At 41.6% G+C, this 23,877-nt stretch overlaps 1 protein-coding gene across 1 annotated transcript; it reads right to left on the reverse strand.

Annotated features, from left to right (window-relative positions):
• Window positions 1–5,454: 5,454 nt before the first annotated feature.
• Window positions 5,455–23,231, reverse strand: LOC139734593 (uncharacterized). The gene is made up of 11 exons (XM_071645379.1): window positions 22,722–23,231; window positions 22,168–22,473; window positions 21,430–21,493; window positions 17,455–17,709; window positions 13,623–13,677; window positions 12,588–12,718; window positions 12,196–12,353; window positions 11,605–11,815; window positions 10,393–11,455; window positions 8,991–9,051; window positions 5,455–6,335 (listed from the first exon to the last, which is right to left on the reverse strand). The coding sequence occupies exons 1-11, from the start codon at window positions 22,785–22,787 to the stop codon at window positions 6,330–6,332; spliced, it is 2,376 nt and encodes a 791-aa protein (XP_071501480.1). The 5' UTR covers window positions 22,788–23,231; the 3' UTR covers window positions 5,455–6,329.
• Window positions 23,232–23,877: the final 646 nt, after the last annotated feature.

Genomic DNA, 23,877 nt, shown 5'->3' on the forward strand with positions numbered 1-23,877 from the left:
TGTCTTTAATAGTTGATGTATTAAATTATAGCGCAGTTGATTATATTTTTAGATGAGGAGTGGAAAATGAAAATATATAGGCCTTTGTATTTTGATACATTGTGAACTTGGAGAAAATAAAAAAGGAAAATTGTGGTCTATGTAAAACAAATATGAGGAGCTTGCTGTTGTGATTTGTTTGCAGGTATGATCGTTTTGTCTTTTCCTTCAACAGGAGAGTATAAATGACTCAAGGCATTGCGAATTTTGTCTCATATGAAAGAAGACCGTTTGTTCATTGCGGAGTAAACCAACAGCCGATTAGTGCCATGCGATGCCTAGCGAAACATATACAATAGAATATGCATGACACGAAGAACGTATCTTCTACCTGGATAAAAGGTTGGTTTTACAAGGAACATCGAACTAATTTAAGGAGATCCTCATATTTCCTGACCTTGAATTACTGCTGAAACTTGACAGCACGTCCGCTCTCAATATTCAACATTCACATTTGTAAATATTCTAGATGGGTTTTTTCAGCCTTCAAATGAAAACAATAGTTGAACACCTATATCTTCTCTGAAGAAGGGATATTCAAAGTCAACTCGGCTAAAAAAAAAAAAAAAGTCCTCTTGAGATAAAAACGTAGGCATCGTTTGCCAATCTTTAAATATTTCTTTGAAATGTTTATTTCTCACCAAGGAGTGTGCTCAGTAAAATAAAAATTCAACTTCACTAGTAATATACAGGTCCGCCAACTTCGGCTCTTACATTGTATTTCAGGGATGAGCTGAGTAGAAATCTTATAAAGGGCAATTTCGGACCAGTTTAATGTTCATCTAAAAAGAAATAGCAAAATTTCAGAAGCCCAACAGGGTAAAGTTGATTAAAATCTTTTAAAAATTAGGGAAGTTGTGAAATGATAAATTTCGCGAAAATTTTCAAAACAGTTCTCGAACAGTTGATATATGAATATGCAAGAGAGTAGCTGATTATGACATCACCTCCCAGTTTCTACGTTGATCGTGTGCATAAGTATAAAACATGCTGTGTTATTCCTAAATATATATATTCACAATAATTAAAAGGCATGCAGATGTATTAGGATTTGAGACTGGGAAATAATTGCATTTGAACCAAAAAATGAAAGTTTCAAGATTTTATGTTCAAATCATATGGCAAATCGAGTGGGGATGACGTCATCAACTCATTCATTTGCGTATTCTACTTGACTATTCAAAAAGCATTTTCTGAAAATTAATAAAACTCATCAAAGTCATAACTTTCTTAATTTTTATCCGATTTTGATCAAACTTTCACTATTGTGCTCATAGAATTTTAGTCTTTCTTATGAGACCAACTTTTGACTGCTCCAGAGTTACCTATTATTGCCCAGCGTGTGGAACTGAAGAAGAGCCCAGATCTGATGAGAACATGATCTCATGTCCAGTGTGAGACTGTGATCCCAGACTAGCCCCCTGACTAACCCTCTCCCTTCCGCTACATTCCGCGCGCGCTGTCGCCCTTCGTGATCGTCCTATCATCTGAGGAGGGATGAAGGGCGGGCTCTGTGATTTATCGCGCGCGATAGAAATTGAAATTACCCGGCTTTGCGACCCAATTTCCGGTGCTCGGACAGCAGGAATAAACCTGCAAGTTTATGATACACCTTGCTGTTGGACTGATGGAGGGATGAAACGCGAAAATGATGTCTGTTCTTCCGATTTGGCGTGAAGTCATCTGGTTCCTCGACGCTGATCTCTCACAAACACCCGTCTTGCGACAGCTTTATAATGTAAACACGCCTGCTATATTTAATCAAAAATCATGCGGTTTCTATCTTTGCAAGCTACATGAGAGTTTTCACAGATTCAAATGTAGGAACCAGCAGCAATGACATGGTTCGTTCAAGAATGTGAAATGGAAAGTATAATCATTAACTCAAAGTATATTGCTACGCTGTCCAACTTTGGACCAAGAGCTTTATCAGTAGCTTCATCTTTTGACATAGTAGTACCAAAGAGTGTGAAGTAGCTCTTTGGTAGCACCTACCCTTATAGAATCGCAGAGTTCAAAAGCAAGAAAAAATGGCAATGTAGATGAATGTGGTGAAAAAAGGGGAAAATGTCATGGGCCGTTGTTTCTCCATCAGAAGCCTATTCCGACATTGTATTCGCATGACTGTTCTCAGAGCATGTTCATTAGGATTATTCTGGTGTGCAGACGATCTAATGACATTTGGAGCGTTCTTTGAAAACAGAAAAGTTTGCGCTGGAGCATGATGCAGATCTGGTGATGTAGTGCAACATGGTGGTAGTATATGTGCAAGATTTAAGGATTTTTTTTTTCATCTGCACAGATGTAACATAATATGATACAACAAAGAATCCTGTTTTTGATCATTGAAAAAAAAAATTGCTTCCTGGAATTACCCCTTTTTCAGGAAGTCTGTAGTAAATGAATATCATAAAGATTTCAATTTTACTCCATGATCGGACTGTATATAATTTGTGAAGGCAAGAGCTGAATTAGATGTCGTTAGGGTGGTGCGTGTTGATGACATTTATAATTCTTACCGAAAAGAAAGAAAATAGTCGTTAGATCTTGTCCCACGATACGTAATTACGTTGGGGCCTTTTACATTGTCTCTCGTTAGAACGACTTTATGATTTACTTAATTTCACTTAGCTTTGGATTCTCTGAATTTGAATTTCATCCAAGTGTTATGATAATGTAACATCTGTAAACATCTCTTCCGAACAAATTAAACGTGTCAATGTAAAAGATACTATCGATTCACCACTAAGCATGCTTCATATAGACCCCAAGCTGAAACAATCCGAACTCTGTGTCTTGTTAGGGATTGATATAATTGTTTTACAGTATTGTCATACAGTATTGTTTTACAGTAGTTTTGATGATGCAAATCTTATGATGTAATTCTGTTAACTGCAATGGCATTATTTGATTTGGCAAAGGAATCACAGGGGCATTGTGCGTCCATTTAAATCCATTTAGATTTCATATTTTGGCGATAAAACTGATGGAGCAAAGATTGTTGCCGGTTTAAAAGTTACCTGCTATGTGAGATGTGAGATGTGAGATGGATGTATTATGTTAAAATCGAATGCATTCTGTCGATTTTATGACTCGAGGCACAGACAACGAACGAAACAAAAAGGAAGAAACAAAGAAAGACAGAGAGAGAGAAGCACAGGTAGTACAGGTATCCTTGGCCTACGACGTGGTATAGTGTTAGATCTTTTATTACTAACGTCGCTTTCGATTTTGTATTGAGCGTCGTTCGGCAACCCGCTCTTCCTACAGGATAATGGTAATGAGTCGTGTCAGAGTATCTGACTTCAATGTTTCTTCTTCTCTGTCGATAATTAATTGCCTATGGTTCGGTTCAATGCAAACGATTACAGGCACTAAGCAGGTAGCATGGTACCGGACAGTTTGTTTGAAAGGTCTTCAAAGGCCCTGTCTTTCTCCGTCACAGTCATAATTGTTAGGTTGATGGATTCCTCCCCCCCCCCCTCCCCCGCCACCCATTCCTTCATAAACTAGTGAAGAAGCGTGGGAAATTTCTCCAGAAAACATCCCTTAGACTTTGCCATCAAATCAAGACTTTTTCTTTTGAAAAGCGTTCCGCCATTGCCCGCAGAAAAAGTTGTATCCTCCTTTGTGTCTCCTGCTATAGGATAATGGGGTATCGAAGACTGGCAGGACATAAACACACAAAGGGGGTAGGAGAGGTTTGCCTGGGCCCTCGGAGGGTGTAAAGCTATTCATAATGACCAATTGACAACTTGGAGGAGAGGGATACGGGCAATTTGAGTCGGATTGGAAACGGGAGATAATCGCCTTTTGTGACTGCCAAAGCACAGTGTTTCTCTTTTCTTCTTCTTCTTCGCATAGGCCTGTGAACAATCCCAAGATACGAGCTATTTTATGCAGCTCTCTCGGACGATAACCATAATTGAGGCAGGACTGAGATCTCTGCCCTGTGGATTGACCTGAAGTGTATTTTTCAAGTTGTATAGATGTTTGCAAACGCAAGTTGTGATACGAATGATAATATAACATGTTAACTGATCTTAAGACTAATCTCGACCCTATCTCTCTCTCTCTCTAGAGTTTCATATTTCTATTAAATTTTCTCAATTTTCATTCTCTTGCTCTTCAATTCCATTCCTCTCCAAAACCTATTTCGTTGACCGTGTATTGTATTGACACAGAGTATGTTACTGGCAAACAGACGTAAGTGGTATCATCAGCAGTCATTAAATCATTATTATACATGTATCATAATTATCTTAGTCCTGTCTTCCAGGAGGCCAATATATCTTTCTGCTAGTTCTCTTCCGCTCTTTCTCTCTCTGTCATAAACTTACAGTAAACACACACTTATATAATGTGTTTTATATATATATATATATATATATATATATATATATATATATACAGCTGTATATATATATTATATATATGTATATATATACATATATATATATATATTATATGTATTATATATATATATGTAACACACGCATACACACACACACATCAATTCACGTTCCCACTTTTACTATGTGATCATTCCAATGCGCTTAACATATGCGATTATTATACAGAGACGAAATCCACACTATTCTTGTTTTCGGCGGTAACTTTTTTGCGTTTTCTTTATTCGATTTATCCAATGGCAACAACAGTACCAAGAATAAGTGTTCAACGTACGACAAGAGTTGTTTGAAGTTGAATTAATTTGTTGTTTATCCACATTATGTACAAACTGTACACTGTCTGAGCTATAGAAATATACATAGCATATACAAAAACGACTTTAACAATGTGTATTAAAATTGGCCAAGAGCGTGAACACTTTTTTTTTCCAATCAGAGTGAGATTGAATTAACCTCTGAAACATTTAAATAGTTATTTGAAATGATGAGTTGTATTTGATAAATCCGTAAAGCTAACAATAACACGACTGCTCGAAATATGAGCACAATAAATTACATTTTGGTCCCTCTGCATAGCAAAAATGTTAAGTTACAAAGTGAATAAGTATAAGAAAACCTTCTGATTTTCTTATCAGTTTCGAACAGAAGCCTATCGTTAGTCAGTTTTGAGTTAAGTTGCCACATGTTGGTAGCGGGCACTTGGTTTTGCTTCACTTCTATAAACTGAATAATGATAAGTTGCTATAGAAACCGCACATCTAAATCATACGTCACAAAAGTACGATTAAACGTATGCTTCACATCATAACTTTTGCTTTAAATAACAGAATCAAACGAAAATTCCGAACTCACAAAAATATATAAAATATCTCAAGAAAACTTTATATCTCAATAATTTAACACATCAGTAGTAGTAAATAGTAGAAGTAGTACATTTTCTACATCGTGTACTTTAAAAAAACTTTTCTTATTAAATCTTTTTTTTTTCATTTTCTTTCTCATATTTAATAAATATAAGTAGCAAATTTGGAATACAAAACAAGACTGCTACTTCTGCTGACCTATACAATGAGTGAACGTCTGTCCTGACGGCATTGAATTGAGTCCAACATAACAATGAATCTTTCTACACTGGAGTTATGAATGAAATTGGCAAGAACATTGCCCCCATATGTCAATTCCACGAGACAGCTCAACGCACGGAATGCTAATATTCTAGCCTACTTTGTATGAACTTTTTTTTTTGCAGATTGTACATTGTGTGTAAATGTACATTTTTTTTTCAGATACAGCACAGAAGTGTGAAACTTTGTACAATATTATGTGATATTGACTGAAATCGTGAAATTCATCCTTTTGGTTTGGATCGTTGACGTCGGTCTGGTCTATATGGTCTGAGAAGATTGGGTGATCTACGCGCCTTGTTTGTCCAGTTATGAGAGTACCATTGTAGTTATCATCGATTGTGATTGACAAGTAACAATAACAATCAATTAAATATTGCTGCTTGTAAAAGAACACAATAATTTAAATTTTATCATAGCTCTCCTATTTTCTTTCCAAAAAGGCACACAATGGCTTTTTATCTCCAAAAATTGTAGACAAATGGATAAGAGCTGCTACAGCCAAGTGCATGGCTTGGCATGAAAGATTAAACGATGCATAGAATTTGGTGGCGATAATTTTTTAAAGATCTTTATTTAGATTCATTTAGATTACGGCGCCCTTCATATTACTATTAAGTCTCTCTCTCTTCCGCTCCTCTCTCTTCCCCGGCTTGGGCGTACATCTCGGGTGGCGCTGTACCAATGGCAGTGGGCGATAGCGTTGAATACATAGCGCATGAAGAAATAATATTGCAACATCTCCATCCTCTTTTCATACCTGCACATGGAAGACAAACGATGAAATATCGGTGAAAATTAACTGATATCCTCTAGAATGATGCATTCACAATGTGCTTGCGAATGTGTTTACGAAAACAGAAACCAATAAAAATCAGACTTCGCACTTGACATCTTTACTTAGCAAAAAATGGTAAATACAGAAGCGAAAATGGTAAATACAGTGTAGTGTGTGATAAAGAGTGCCCCGTGGTATGTGTATTTCACTAGTGTATGCAGAAACAGACGGTACTGCGAACCCGGGAGATGATTTATCAGCCTATGGTGGCCTCAAGTACAGGATAACGCGGGGGCAATGTCCGCTTGAGTCCAGCTTCACAGAAGTCAACTGTGTTTGTGATGAAGCAATCACATCATGTCATATCGCTTTGATAACTCGCAGTCTCGCTCGATGTCAGCCGTGGGTTCACGAGCTGAATAAATTGCGGGTAACAGTGAGCACACGCTGGGCGGTGTGCGGGGAGGGGGAAGGGGTGATAGATGGGCACAATTTGTGCATTTCTTATAGTGCACCTTCGCGCTAAAGTCACAGACAGCGGAGAATTAAGACACATGTATTATGCGAGAAACACTCTTACCAGATGTGGCTGCCTTCATGATAGCAGTTTTACTAAAATTGCGTGTAAGTTAATTCACAGATTTGTCGCTAAACTTTCAACAGGCCTACGAAGACTTAGATTGCTATTCATTCCAACAGATACACACCATGCCAAACTGAAATACATTTGGTCGAATTCAAGTGCTCATGGACTGTGATTATAATCATATTGTAGGATGACACGGGGGGGGGGGGGGGGGGCGTGACAATACATATCTCATGTGAAATCACTTTTTGAACAATTTTGGCGATCCTGCTGATACTGTTTGTTTCGCGCGGATTCATCAGTCTACTAGCCGGTGGGGGAAAAATATGGGGGGAAAGGGGAGGGGGTAGAGGGGATTCGTTCCTTTTATGGGCGTATGAATGTTGAGAAAACAAACAAGCGTGCCGCGCCTGCAATCGTCTGTGTATCAAGCAACGTGATTGGTCGAGAGCGCTTGCACCTGCATTTGTAAAACCACGTGATCAAAACAGTCTAGTTTCATTGTGCTGCTCGGCACATTCACAATAGTTGCCCATGACACATCTCCCTTTGGTCGCGCCTACCCCTCGCTATTTAAATAGCACGGCTCTTTTTCGTAGCATCTTGATGAAAGCCCTACCATTATGAAGCCGCGCATATTATGAAATATCAAGTTTTCTGTGGGCGGAAATAGCGTACAATACGTGAAGTTGGTGGATTAACTCCCTGTAAAAAGGCAAAAATGCTGCAGCGATTTGAATTCTGGGCTGATTCGTTGCAAAGAGTAACTTGACCTCCTCGCATGGTTGCTTTACTCTTCTGTGTGTTTGTTTTTTTTTTCGCATAATATATAACCAGTTATGAGCCCCTTGATAAAGAAGAAACAAAACGAGTTTTGAAGGCTGAACGATGTCGCTCATTTCACAAATTTTTGTGTCTTTTGACGACTTATTAAGAAATGCGTCGCACAAATTTCTGAACGTCACTGGCATACCCTATCTACCCCAACCCCTTTCTCCCCCCCCCCAAAAAAAAGAAAGAAAATAATCTTATATAACATTGAACACACATGAGAAGTTCATTCTGATGACTATCTGTCCTACCAAATTACAGAACATTTCGTATCGAATAGAAATGAATATCGGTATGATCTCAAAGTTTGTTCGTTTTTGTTTTGTTTGTTTTCGTTTTGCTTTTTTCTATAGATTAATGATTTATGTTAAACGCTGTCTAAACAACCCAATCGGAGAACCCATTTCCCCAAATCCCTGAGTATCCCGTCGGGTCGCTGCCATCTCAGCGACCCGCATTCCCCGCGTGCCGCGAAAACTGTTCTCGCTATGAACGGCGCTTCTCAAGTGCAATCCCACACGACTCGAAAATATCTATACCGTATTCCTCACGACATGGAGTCGCTGCGCTATCTAAACGCACATGGATATACACCAGTCTCAATGGCAGTCATACATGACCGTATCTACAGCTCCGTCCATGCACAATATATCATAATCACGTGACGTTTTTAAGCGACACTAAACCTCCACAAAGGAGAATCTTGGTAGTCGACACCGCCAACATACACTAGTGAGATACACTAACACTAATTGGGTCACAATTCATAATGGTGTACCTGCAACCATCACTTAATTATATTAACCCCATCTAATATATCCGACACCACGGGGCAGATCATATCACATACACACTACATTGTAGTTACCTGCATACATCCCAAATCCAGTATTACTGTAACATCGTTTTCCAATTAAGATGAAAATATATTTGTTGAAAAGCTCTGTGATTAAATATATATGGAGGACTGGTTATTTCTTTTCTATGAATGAACGTTGTTTTGGAAGTACAGAGGCAATCGAGGGCATGACCAACATGTAATATTTACCCCTTACCAGCGACAACCCAGCCCTAAGAATACGTGGTGTTGTGACATCCTCACCCGTTCTCCACCCCACCCAAACCGTCTGAACTGAAGCTAGCTATAACCCAACCTAATGGAATCGTATTGATTGTTAAAATGGCAAGATCAATTGCGGCAAGAAATGGATGATAATTACCTCAGTTGCGTGTAACGTGACAGGCTTCTGTGGCGTCAGGCCCCTGTCTTCTACCACAGCTCTGCATGCCGCAAGAGAAGAGAAAAGAAATGGAAAGATGGGAGAACGTGATATTAGATCACAGTATTGACACCGCTTCAAACCAAGGGAGAATAGCGTTGCGATATGGGTACACAAATCACCGCGATGAGTCACTTAGGTTGTAGGCTGCCACTATAATTTTATTCAGTGTGTACTACAGTTAATATACTGTACCTCTCATATCGTGTTTTGGTGGGAATTCACCGACTGTGATATCAAGAGCCAGATAACTTTCGGCATTGTCCAAATCACATGCACATAGACAAAGTCACATGCGAGTAACATTAACTACGTTTCTTCAACTGGATCGATGACTGACAATGATTATTGACCCACAATGGATGCTTCTTACAATCATGAAATGATAACACAACATCACACAGACATGACGTGCATCGCCATCAAAGTCACTCTGCTTTTATCACTCATCAGCATCTACACGTTTGCAAGTACATGTAGAGTTATATTTTACTACCAAATAGATTCACAGAGCACCATTCCACAGTGTATTGGTAATGGGTAATGACGACATTGCAATCTCCATTATTTGAAATGTGTGTGGAGCTCAATGTTTCTCCCTCTCTCACTCTCCTTCTTCCCAAAGAGCACTCTAAAAATGCATCTCTGGAGGAATACTCAGCCTTGCCGCTACTCGAGGGATAACGATAGAAACAAATGCCTGGAGCGGGCACTGAAATTAACAGCCTTCACTATAATTGAAAATTTCGATAAATCTACGTCTGAAACAACAACCCTTGCAATGGAAATGTGGTCTATAATCGCGTTTCGTTTCTGTGGTTACAGTGGTTACATCAACAAATTGTCTGACGGTGATGATCACAGGCTTTCATTCAGAAATTAGTGCGCTAAAGCTGCAGGGCCCCCAGCTGGTTCAAGGGATACATTCAGACAAAATCGCATTTGTTCAAAGAACAGTTACTCCAAAGTGGATTACTACTATAATTGGTTAGCCTGTCTATTACACTTATAGTGAAACCTCATCAAGGCCAGAAAAAAAATTCTCCCCTATCATGTCTACTTGGGAAATGATTAAGCTCTGTGGATTACCATGTACCTTGCAGTCGACTCAAGGGCCTTCTGCCTAAATACTTGCTCACCTCATCACACATGCCCTCATCACACATAACAACATTCTTCGTCCTATTCACTTAGAATGCATTTCAACGATCAGTCCAATCGAGTGCATCCACGATGTAACGGCAAGGTGACAATAGCAACAGAGTAACGCGGGACACAACTGGAGATAGAATGAAAAGGACAGGCAAATAAACAAACATTTAAAAACAAATGTAATACTTACGATATTGGTAAAACAGGGTAGTTTCCCGAATGCCTCGGTGTACTTTGTGACGATGAAGTTTGACTAGGTGTTTGCAAAGAGTCTGTTCTCTTAAGTTGCACTGGATTTTCCTCATAATAATAATATCCTTCAGAGTCATGCCTCGGGTATGAATGTCTTGCTTGAGGCATATTATGCATACTTGCTGATGATGTAGGAATCACCATCAGTTGGTTCATTGAAGGCGGACCTTCAAAGTCTTTAATAGGATAGTCTTTGTGGTGATTTGTTTTATGTTGTGATGCTGTATTAGCTTTGCTAAATGTGTCCTGCTCTTTGTTGCACACTTTTTCACTAATGCTCAACAGAGGCAGCACTTTTTCCTCCTGCGAGAAATTGTCTTTATATGTGAGCTTATTCCTGTTATTAGGCGTTGACGTTGTATTTGATTCCAAATCCTTTTGTCTCGGTTCCGGATGGTGCTGTTTCCTGTACACGACAATTATCAAAATGATCACTAGCGAAATCACGAGGAATCCGAACGCGACGTAGATCACCAACTGCGTGGTATCCGATAATCCGAAGTTTGTGGAAGGCGATTTGGTCCCCCTGCTTGGCTGCTGCAACTCCGTTGAAGGTTTTGGTGTCTGCTGATCTACCAAGGAGACGCTGCATGTCGTGCCTCTCCATCCCTCCGTACACTCGCAGCGGAATCCTCCCATGACATCCTGTAGGCAGGAGCCTCCGTTCTCGCAAGGGTTGTCTCCATCGCACGGCCTGAAGTGGTCACTGCAGTTGCGTCCGCCGAAGCCGAAGGCGCACTCGCAGCGGTAGTCGTTCAGCAGGTCGATGCACGTCCCACCATTTTTACAAGGCTTTGCGAGGCAGTCGTTGATGTTGTTCTGACAGTGATCTCCATTATATCCCAGGGGACAGTCGCAGTGGACAGAGTCGGATTCCGCGCGGCAGGTACCGCCGTTTTCGCACCCATGAGCCGCACAGAGGTCTTCCTGGCACTGGTCACCTCGGAAGCCATCAGGGCACTTGCATTGGTAGCCCACATTGTTGTTGATGCAGGTTGCTCCTGTGGAATATAAAAAGGCAAAAATTATGAACTATGGTGTACTCCTTACAACCTGCACATAAATATCTGTCTATTTAAATTTTGGTGCATGGGACTGTTGTAACAATTGTTTTCCATAAGTTTTTCATAATGCGTTGAGGGATTCTTACCGTTTTGGCAAGGAGAGTTGAAGCAGTGGTCGAAAATCTCGCAATGGATGCCGCTGTATCCGACAGGACACGTACAGCGGTAGCCATCATTAGCGTCCTGGCAGGTTCCTCCATTCATGCATCTCTGGACATCGCATCGAGGCACTGGGTCGTCGCAGGTCTCGCCCGTGTATCCTGCTGGGCACAGGCAGGTGTTACCATTCGGACCATTCTGAGCGGGAAAAAGACGAAATTATTGACATTACAGACCAGAGGTTAAACCAATCTTCGTACATATTATTGACCTCTGTTAACATACAAAATTGGATGCGAATAGTGATAGTCACAGCCCCAACTGCAAGAAACTCCAGCTCATTGAAGGAGGCAGACTTAAGTAGAAGAAGAAGAAGGAGAAAAAGAGGATGACGAAGAAGATTGGGGGGGGGGGGGGTAACTTAAGTTACGTGCTTAATAGCAGTGATAATTTTACAGAAATAAAAGCATACTGATCTTTGAACCTGACTGACGATTCCAACACGATGAACTTTGCTACGGTTGTTTAAACCTTGTAGCACATTACTTGTAGGATAACCACTAGGTAGAAATACTCACTCGGCAGGTTCCACCGTTTCGGCATGGACAAGCTTCGGCCGTTTCGCAGTGAGTCCCGGTGAAGCCTGGCTTACAATAACAGCGGAAGCCCAGAGGTCTCTCGTTGCGGCACGTAGCACCGTTCTGGCACGGTTGGTTGTTTGTGCAATAGTTGAGATCTGAAGACAATTGAGACACACAAGAAAAGAGACGTGACGTGAAGAATCATACCAACTCACACCAGCACAGATGCATCACAAATTATTGCACTTGGGAATGATATTTCTACAAGAATGAAAACTTGTAATAACTTTGAAGTTCAGGCATCAATGCGCTCTGAATAGAAATAGCCCCATACGTCTACGTCAACTGAAGTCTTCACCCCATCTCGGGTTATCTCAGTTTCATCTTACCTGTGTCGCAGAGCAGGCCTCCCCAGCCGGGTAGGCAATTGCATTCGCCAGGAGCATTACATGTCCCGTGGTCGCATCCTTCGTAAAGGTCGCATTCGTCACAAGCGGTTCCCCCGTAGCCAGTGTCACAACTGCATCAAGGAAAGTTAATGATAACGATGTATTTTGATACACTGCAATACAAGTAACGATGAAAACATGTACACGAAAGTTGTCATTCTGTGTTATATGCAGAGTGAGGGGGGGGGGGCGATCCCTTTACAATTCGTTATCGAGTGCTTAACAATTTTGAGGTGAATTTTGAGGTGAATATCGAGTGACGTACGCCACATGTATCGAATTACCCACGTTTAGTCTCAATTCATTAACTCTGAACAGGATTTCCACTCACTTAATAAGTGCATATTACTATATCATGCGTGACAAGATCATTTAGGGCTCCTAGCAAAGAAAGCCCTGAGATTCCAATCCGCACTTCTTGAGTGTTTAATGAAACAAGGCACAGAGCTTTCGGCCAACACCACGGTCTTGCTTGTACCTTGTAATTTAATCAACAGCGACGCATCACCGTGGCACGCGTGTACAATCTTTCGTCTTAACGGGGTAGAGGCGTTCGCATTTCACGGATTTTATATTCGTTTTCCAGAGCTCAACCCTACAAAGCTGCTAACTGTGATTCGTAAAGGCAAGAAGGTCATGTGTGGAATATCTTTCCTGGCTTGTCATCAACAGAATAGTATAAACAATCCTTTCGGGACCTGCATGCATTTTGCCATCTGACTGAAATTTTACCTTGTTGATGATTAATACACTTTTTTTTCATCATAATCAGGATAACAATGAAAACATGTTTAAATAACATTTCTCCATAAAATGATATAAAATATGACGACAGTAAGAATTGAAGCCAATAAATCAAAAACACATGTCATTTATTTTCTCATGATATGAATCATTCATTAAAACGAGAGAAATGAGGGAGGGAGGGTGGAAGAGATAGATAGAGAGAGAGAGGGGGAGATATTTTGCAATTACCTGCACTTGTTGGGGGCAATACACGTGCCATGCACACATCCCTCTGGACACTGGGCTGTTGGAGATAACGAGAAAGAGAGATGGGCGAATGAGATGAGAGACAAGCATTTCGAGTTGATGAATGAAATAAATTGCGAGATCAATTGTGCATTAGCGATACTGAACGCCATCAAGCGAGCAAAGGGTTTTGCGCAGAAAATTTACTGCGCATGCGCTGATGTAACAGCTACCGACCCTTGCCTCTTGCCTAGCTACCCTGGTAGTCAAATAGAGAGGTTATGCAAGTTAGATGTATGCAAGGAAAGACTCGCGCTCCCGATGCCATGTTTGTCTGCGGATCATGTTCACTGAAAGCTGGCTCTCTGGGTGCGCATGCTCTTCGCATACTCTCGGGATGCCATGTTACATTAAAAGGGACACCATTCACACTTAGGACTATTTGAATTCGTCGCTTTTCTCGATGTGCGATCCCCCCCCCCCAATAAAGGCACCCTACCAAGGAGGTATCACGACGTAGAGCTGTCATCCTAACGTTTCCCTAAAGACTGAGTTACTCGGATAGGCAATACGACATCCGCATGTCAAGGAAGACAAGAGACGGGTAGCCCTCTTGCGATATCCAACCCTATGGATTTCAGCTCTTCCTGTTAAAAAGCGATAACCTTCTCGTCACTTTTATGCTCAGCTGAATTGGAATCGCGACAGTAAGATAGGTTTTCGCGGTTCTCAAGCTCGAAAGCAGCTCCCCTGATTTACACATACACACACACACACACACACGCACGCACCCTCTCTCTCTCTTTCTCAAGAGTGTCCCTTTATATCCAGCTGCAGGGGGTTTATATGTTAATAAGGCTAGGATTCTCGCCTTTCCCATCAATGAATCAACTCCCACACATCGCGTGGAGAACGTGTGTACACGTTTTCTCCTTACAAATACAAACACCAGCTCAACACAGCTTGCACGATCCCTTGTTGCTTACCGAGGCATCCCGGTCCTAAGAAGGGTAACATAATTTTCTTTCATGACGCAGGGCTTTGGTGTCAAGGGAAAAAAAGTTTTAGTCCAATAGTAGTAATTAATGGTGTGAATTCACTAATCTATTGGAAATTTGTGGATCAGTTCTATCAAATCAGAGTTTTTGACGACATTCGATCACGTCGTAAAGCGAAGAAAACAACATGACAAAAATAATAATGGAAAGTTACAACGCCTCATTATGCTAATAATATGTAGGCGGCAAAGCCGTGAGAATGGCGGAGTTGAAATGAGCATACAAGCGAGCTGCGCGTGCCGCTCCGACACGGGTCGCGAGCCCATTTCGCGCCACGCGGGTTTCTGGTACCCCGTGCGTCCTTTTGATTATCATATACATGCTGCCACGAACCTGGACGTATGGAGGTGTTAGTGTTCAAGGTCCACTTGAAGAAATTGTTCTCAACTGAACACAATCTTTATTGGCATGTGGTAAGGTAAAGTGAGTTTCTCTCGTGTTGACGACTACATTATCCTACCTCCCGTAGACCATTTCCTTCACTCAGCATCGGCACACAAAATCATACAACACTTACTCTTTTCAGGCAAAGCGCTTTATCTTCTATGTAGCATAAAACTCCTATCAGGCAGTTTCATGGTTGATTTATCTTTTCCTTCTCTTTTTTTTTTCATGGTTGATCCCAGCGTGAGGGTACATTCTGAATTTCTGGCACGGTGATCATTATCATTTATTACCAAACTCCGTTTATCAGCGTTACAGGGGGTAGCTGTCTGGAAAGACTGGTTTAGCTCATGTCTCCGGCTCTCATTACTTATTTGCTACCACGATCTGGCTCTTCAACGAACATGATACGCATGATCAACCATAAAAGGGATTCATGCCACACGAACCGTTCTCCTCAACTGAGGAGATATACGATTGATGGATGAGCAGAGTTTGTGCCATTTAAGAAGGCTGTCTCATGCTGGCCACTACAGCATCCACCAAACAATACCATTCATCAGCATTACCCGCTTGTGTCAAAACGAATCTAGAGGGACTCCATGAAAGAAATAAGTTGGTAGTGGAAAATTATGGCACATTCTGGCAGAGCCCCGACCCATACACTGGATGACAATTACCTGAGTGATACACTGTATGCTTCAATGTAATCGCCCTGACCTGTCCCTTGAAGCTAATAAAATGTACACTCGGCAAATGCGACTATTCAGCTCGTGAATGGCAAAATTGCTTTATACCCGCCACGACGCCACAAGTTTCCCCCTCCCCCACCCCTCTACCCCCAGCACCTCATTCACATGCCCGTCACTCGCTTGTAAATATCACAAAGGCGAGAGGGTCCAGGTGTTTCGGCGCAGCAGCGCAGATGCGCCCTTACAACTCACGACATTGAATGAAGATTCGAGCACACACACACACACACATACACACACACATACACTACTACCCAGTCATAATTGCTGTGAATGATAAAACCGCTCAGCGACTGATGTCAAAAGCACAGCTATTATGAGGGGAAAATGATGGGTAATATTCTGACAAACACATATACACACACATAAGCGAGCTTTTACTGCCTGCGGCGATGGCAAACCGGGTAGCGATGCATTGAGTAGCGGCATTTTATTTGAGCGCTTTTTTTTTCACGATTTGTACGATGCCTAATCGATAAGACTTATCCCATTTCATCACTGGCTTAACATGGAGCGACATGTGTGGAAGGCATACACAGAACCTGAAAATGTAAACAGTGGACTAGTGAAAGTCAGCGCTGAACGATTTGTTAAGATATCATTGCTGCTGCGTTTTAAAACATGTCTTGGTATGCCCACGTGAAATATTAATTTCAGGGATTCCAAAACGAAATATCACTGCGCTGATGATTTGTTACTATATGCGCTTAACAGTTAAAAGACTCTTTTTGCTGATGATTACCACCTAACTTGACATTCATCAGCAATCTAGTTGTAAGCGTGTATTTCAAAACACGATCATGTCATACACCGTGTCGATGACGCTTGTTTTATGTCACTCGTGTGCCCCTGTTGGTCTGGATGGGCCGGTTTGAGATGGGATGCGCTGGTAAATTGACTTTGGCAGTTCGCGGATAGAACTCGTGATAGGAAAGCGGTATGGCTATGCACTGGAATCCTACCTACGATCGGCGATTTTATTTCAATCTTCCTTGACATCCGCCCAATACCCCTTGAGATTTGGACAAGGATGGCATCCCACCGTGATTGGGGATAGGAAGAAAATAATCTTCCTGAGGAGAAAGGAGTGGTGAGAGCAGTCGCCTCTGCGAGTGGATATGGTCTTAAAAGTACGATGTCATGTTTTCCGTACTATTAGTAATAACATGAAAGACTCGGTTGAAGATTTTGCACTACCACCACCACCACCATCACCACATCATGACAAAAACGAAGTAGCAATCCTTCCTCGCCAAGACAAAACAATAATACAGTCAAAATTACAAAGTCTCGTATGGTGATTGTATGGTGGTGTCATCTCAACGTCTGTGAACAGCCTGGGACGCTTTATCTCTTTCACATAAACTTTTCCATAAAACAAAACAATTATTTTCCGACAAGACCCATGATACTAGATAAGAGAAGCGATGACCAGTGATTGTCACTTTCACTATCATTGACATGTCTGTAGCTTGCCCTCCCCCATGTTTGCTTTGATAATGATAATCAACGAAGTGACTGAATGATTGTCCCACCCTTAAACAAAAATAAAAAGTCGATTTGGTTTGATTGCAGTTGTGTAAGCAGTTTCATCAACATCTTAAGAATGAGAGTGCATGGAAGGACTCCTATGATTCTTACCTTGGGTACACCAGTCCCCTCTCCAGCCCTCAAGGCACACCCTCTCTCCCTGGTTATTGCACCTGTAGTGGCCGAAGCTGTCGTTTCGTGGTATACACTCCCGCTCGCACTTCGACCCGTAGAAGTTCTGCGCGCAGACGACCCGGTACGAGTAGTCCAGGGTATGGCTTGGTGTGGTGTAGGTGAAGTTGGACCACACCGTGCTGACGTTCAGCGACCGGTGAGTGCGCAGTCTGGCAAGAAGGCGACGATTTTCTGTCAAAATCGATGAAAGTACATTCCAAAAATTTTCAGTTAAAACCAGGTTAATAATATAAAGGTAATTTGCCTATGACATTTCGTCTTCGTGACGGTTCATATTCTGAGGTCATCTGTCAATTCAATCGTATATACACGTAGACGTCAAAAGTACACGGACAGAGTGCATACAAAAGTGCAGGTATAATACTAGACTACTATAAGCTTGTGATATGCACATGATGATGGGCATGAAGATAGGGGAAAAATACTTTAAATGATCACTGTATCATCCTTGTTTACTTCCATTGATTTATTTTCCCAGCTATGTGCTGGGGAGGAGGCAGGGCGGTGAGCTTTGTTTGAAGAAAAAAAAAATAAAAAGCATAAGACACTGGATGGAGACAAGCCACGAACGTGTTGTATTGGTGGTACGTGACAATATCATTCTCATCCCATGGGGGTCGGAGAGCTATATCTTCGAGAGTGTTTACCGATGACGGCGATAGGCTGTATCGACTACAGTGTATACCCGTAGAGCAATACAACTGTAGCAAGGACGACTGTGCAAGAGTTACTCCATGTATCGGGTGGGGCGCGTGGCTGTCGCGTGGTATACGTGCTGCATTTTACACCTGTCTTCTCATATAACCCCGGTCCCACCATCTCGATAACCTTGACCTCTGTTTGACCTCATTCCACTTGTCCGCTCACGATTCAATACAATGTACTTGGATCTCGACGAACAAAGCAACTTCTGTCCATTATCATTAGGTTGGATCAGAAAAGGAGTCTCTAAACAAATCGTAGACTAGGAGGCTTCATTATATTTCAGTACCATAAAATCCGATTTCTATTCTTAGCTCTGTCGCAGAAATTGCCTTATATGAAGAGAAGGCTCGTGGAGGGCAGGCAGTGAATGTATTTTCATTACAAATAGGCGGCATTCCAGCACAAGCGACCCAGTAGCAGTAACCAATCATACCAAGACCAGCTGCTTCGCATTGGTCGACTAGAGGGCCGTAAATCTAGCAGCTTCAGGATCGGACTGCATCTTGCCTCCATACTCACTCGTAAGGGATAAAAAAAAAGTGAAATCGGACCGAACGCAGCCATCCCCAGGCCGCAAGAGTAGTACCTGGCATGGGGGCTATCGCTGGCCAACCATGCAGAGATGACAGGCGATAGATACGTAATGCCGAAGTGTCGCTAATAACACGTTCCCACGGTTTTCCTACGAATTTTGATTACCGCGTTTTTGCCTCGAAATTTTCCCATGTCCTTCATTTCAGCCATTCGACACCGTAATTTATCGAGTAGCGCCATTTTCTCCCCCCATTCGTTTATGATGTGGCAAAACGAGTTCATGGGGGTGAAGGATAGAGGGAGCACATAGCAAATAATTCTATCAGCTCAAAAAATGTGGCTGTCCGAAGCAGATGGTCTCATTCCCATGAACAATAACAACTTGAGTACTGCGCATACGACCAGTCCCCTCCATTATTTATGGATGCATTTGCTGTATAGCTACAGACAAACTGCTGAGGATAATTGATCCGTCGAAATTAATGGATAATGCATTATTTGCTGGTAATTCGATTCTGTCCTTACGGAATTCTCTTTTCAGGATCCTTCTGACTGAAGAAAGGCATTTTCTCCAAAACAGTCCGATATTTATGACAGATGGATTACACCATGCAGCATGTAGCTGAGAGAATTAACCCCCCCCCCCCAAAAAAAAAGAAACAACTCTCGTGAATAATAGTTGCACACAAAAGAATAAAATCAATCATAAATAATGGATGATAAAACCTCCCTTTTTTATCTACAATTGTAGTTCATAGTTGTATATAGAAGGTCAACATTGGGGGCATATTACAATAATGTGATGCTTGGAAATGGTCTTTAATTAACGTGGTTGTTTGAATAACAATTCGAAGTTCGTAATGCCTTTAACCAGTCCCTTTCTATTCTAACACAGATACACTGCCCACTGCCCAAAATCCACATGTTCCCCTCTGCTTCCAACTGCGTTACAAGCTTCTATAGTATTTGGCTAGTTAACCATTGTGAATGCCCATCAGTACACACCTTGACTAGAACTTTTTTCCGTCTTCTACAGCAAATTGCTCAACGTCTTAATCATTTCACAGAACAAAATCAACAAATCCATGTGGTAGGATGAAGAAGTCAAACATCCGGTAAATTCCCACTGCAACAAGTTTGGACATGATGGTGGGGCTGGGGGTCAACCGGGGGGTACCCGCCATGTGTTACCAGAAGTATTACCCCTCGCAAAAGGGGTGACCAACCCCACCACTCGTATCACCGCAGGCGGAAGTTGTCCATAAACGTTGCGAAGAGCTTAGTGTTGAGAAGGAAATACGAGGGGTCATTTTACGAGAGGAATTACTTGTAAATTGCCCACCCTCTCCCCATGAATAGGGAGGAAACGAACCAACTACTGGAAGACAATTGGAAGGCTGGAAACACTGGATTTCCTTGTACATTCTAGTCATATCAGAGATCTTTTCTGGCTCGTAAGCATCCAGTTGGAATGCGAGTGATGCGAGGTGTGATTCCTCCTAGCTAGTGCAATTTTAATGGCGTATTAATCCAATCATACTCCACGTGTGCTCCTATTCAAAGGGAATGCTCTCCTCTGTATGGTGCTACATAATGTACAATGCTGATCTAATGATGACAGTGATGATAATCCAAAAGTGGGGGTACGTGTGATGCTGTGGCCGTGTCTCTGACATGATGGCCACTGAAAAACTCAAGACTCCATTATACATGAACTGCGGTCGCCTCAAGGCAGGGACTTCCCACGTTGCACAATATCCCCATTGGCATAGCACAGAAATAGACGGGCATTCATGTATTCCAGGATGGCGTATGGATCCACTGATGAATGGTGAAGTGTATGACTCCTCCTGTTGTACACACTCTCAGGTATGGAAAGGCGACGAGACCGCGGCCATATACATGTGGTACGATGCAAGGTGTATCGGATATCCGACAGATCCCAGAGTATTGCGATCAGACTGTAACAATTATGTTATGGACTATGAATGATATTCCATTAGTGCCGTGAGTCAGATCAATATAATCCAGGGGTTGAAAAACAAGATTAAAAAAAAAAAGAAGTTCGCTGAGCATACACTGATGCTGCACATACGCGTTAAATCCATTTGAGTAAACTGAATGCATAAAATACGCTCATTGCGTCTTTCATACAGTATTACAACTGCATTGTAGATTCACAAGGACACAGACATACCAAATGCAAAAATGAGTATAAACAAACAATATTCGACTATCACTGAGACAATAGCTTGGGATAATTCATAAAATGTGCATTAAGGCTACTATACAGTTAAAAACCATGTAATATTTGGAGAAAAGAAACACATACAATGTAATAATGTCATGTTTAAAATGTCACAGATATTCATTATGTCACATTAACAATCATTTTACGATGAATAAAAAACGTTGCTGCTAATGAAGGTTAAAAATGTAAACACTGAACATTGTCAATAATTAGTAACTGAATAATGTGAATAATGATTTATATCAATTCAATGGGTACATCAATTCAATGGGTACAACGTTGTAACACTAAAACATCGAAACAGATCTACTTCTTCAAACATACTCGAAGGGGGTGTGTCTTGAGTATTGGGTGTTGCGTACTATTTACATTGTGATACAGTAGAAGTGTATCATGCTCACCATCATCAGGAAGCCCCGTGTCGCTATCACTATGCCAAACATCCAACGCAAGAGAAAAGTCTCCCTGTATGCAAGAGATACAAATCGTCATCACCTTGTTACAAGACCACTGATTAAATGTGATAAGTGGCGAGAATCTGCTTTTCCAAAATAAACACTGATGTCGACAATATAACACCATTATATTCCTTATGCAATGTACACATTCCATTCACTTCGTCAATCAACGCTCTGTCACATAGTTAGGCAATTCTATACAATAACATTTTCAGAATAGTCAGATTTAGTCGACGTATTTCATTAAAGGGGGGGGGGGGGCTGTTTAAAATTAAATGGGATTTTGCAATGAACGAACGCGTGTGTTATTGAGGACCTACCACGCCACTACTCGTAGGGGAGAAGGCAGCCTTTCCTGCCCGTCGCACACGGGTTGCGCCCAGCAATAAACGCCTCTATCTCTCCATTCACATATCATCGTCGCGGTTAGCAACGTAACGGTGAACATCATAATGAATCAAACATTTACAACATCTGCATATCATTCAAGTTTCACGCAATTTATACAACTGAATACCAGGTGAATGATTAAAGTAACCAATTTCCTTCAAAATTGAACAGCTTTATCGTCAAACACCAAGACTATAACTGTCTAAACTAAAGACACGCTCACAGCAACACTCGAAATGTAATAAATATTTGAAAATTTGAAGGTGTAGCGAGTGGAACTTCAGTACTTACCGGCCAGTCGATATCAAATGAGACACTTATTAATCCATTGGGCACATCAAATGAATTTTCTCCCAAAATTGACGTGAATTCATAGTCAAAATTTGACAATGTACACTGTCCGGGTGGGAGTTCGTCAGGGATATCGCGAAGAAACTGAAGGAGGCACAAGGAGAAGAAGGTTCTACATGGTCCAACACACTGATAAGTACTTCCACTTGAAGTGGTATTTCCACAACATTGTCCACTGAAATCCACGGCTCGGTCGTTACTGAAGGAGTTCAGACGGAGTTCGTAGGTACCTGCGGCTGACGTAACCTGTATAAAAGTACAAGAAAAGTTACATTAATCGTCACTATTACCGTATATTATCAGTAAAAAGAAACTATAGTTTACATGTAACGACATAACAGTGCAATGATCGAACATCCCGCCCGCCTGGTCAGGTAGCGGAGAGGCGTCCGTTACTCTACTACCTCCGATTTGTTTACAACGACATCAGTACTTCCAATTTCATTTCCACGCAACAAAATTATTTTAAATTCCTAAGAGTCTTTTCAACTTACCTTAGAAATAATTCCTATCAAATGCAGGGTATATATCACCGTGTTACTCCACGTAAAACGCCCCATAGTTGTCACAGAAAACGTAGCACGCCAAGACGGCAGTGCAGCACAGACTTCGCCGTTTCCCTTTCTTTTCCAGTCACGCCGAATCTGCGCAGATTACACCAACTGCCGAGCAGACACAACTTTGGCCGATTCCAGTCCCTTTGTGCAGCTCAGTGAGCTTTTTCTCTCCTAGGCTCCGCCTCCAAAGAAAAAGCTCCAATCAAAATGAACCTCGCTTTGATAACGCGATACCACTAAGGCGAGAGCACTGTGGATACTACAACCACATGAGGGCGATAGACTACTTCTAGTGACGATGGTCAAGAGCAGCACGGAACTGTGGAACACGTGCACGATGTTCTCGGACTGATGTTCGACCCAGTTTTCTGCGATTCACAGTGCACGAATGTATCACAACGATTTAACTAGACAAAAATCATGGTCGGTCATCCATAGTGTATGTATATTTAGTAGATCGTCCTACGTGAGTTAAAACTGATATTTTGCAGTCGCGGCCCCGTTTAACTTTTACTACGAAGCGTCGGGATCGGGGCGATTCGTGACGGTGGGTTTTCAGAGGTATACTACTCGTTGACTGAAAGACGCTCCGCTTTTATACCAAAATCGTGGCTCGTGCCGCTGTTTAGCATATGCATAGATTAACGACCCTCCACGCGCGGAACAGGTTGTTCTTGTGTGTTTTAATCCGGATTATCTGCGGGGCACGGTCCAATGTGCTTCTTCGCCTTGCCTCCTGCAAACAAACCAGGCTTATTTCAAGGTCTTTATATTCGAGTAAACTCAGTTTTCATGCTAATTGCAAGCCAGCGAGGCTGTTTTTCTTTTTCGTTGTTTGCTCGAGCGAGGGACAAGAAGAAGATTAGTTCGCGTGCCTCTTAGCAAGCATACGATCGATGAAACGATTTTCAATTTTCGCGTGGGTTTCATCTGACCCTTGTTCTTAAAGTCAGGGGAAAGAAAGAACAATCTGAATGATCATGATATTTATTATACTGAAGGGAATTTCGATCCTCACAAGCACATTGAAATGTAATCATTTCATTTTCACCTTGCGGAACGATTGCAGATAGATTATATTCTTGTTCAATAT

This window comes from Diadema antillarum, unplaced genomic scaffold (assembly GCF_040938485.1).
Source record: "Diadema antillarum isolate AM-2024a unplaced genomic scaffold, OU_Dant_1.0 seq00000533_RagTag, whole genome shotgun sequence".
In the NCBI taxonomy this organism is placed as follows: domain Eukaryota; kingdom Metazoa; phylum Echinodermata; class Echinoidea; order Diadematoida; family Diadematidae; genus Diadema; species Diadema antillarum.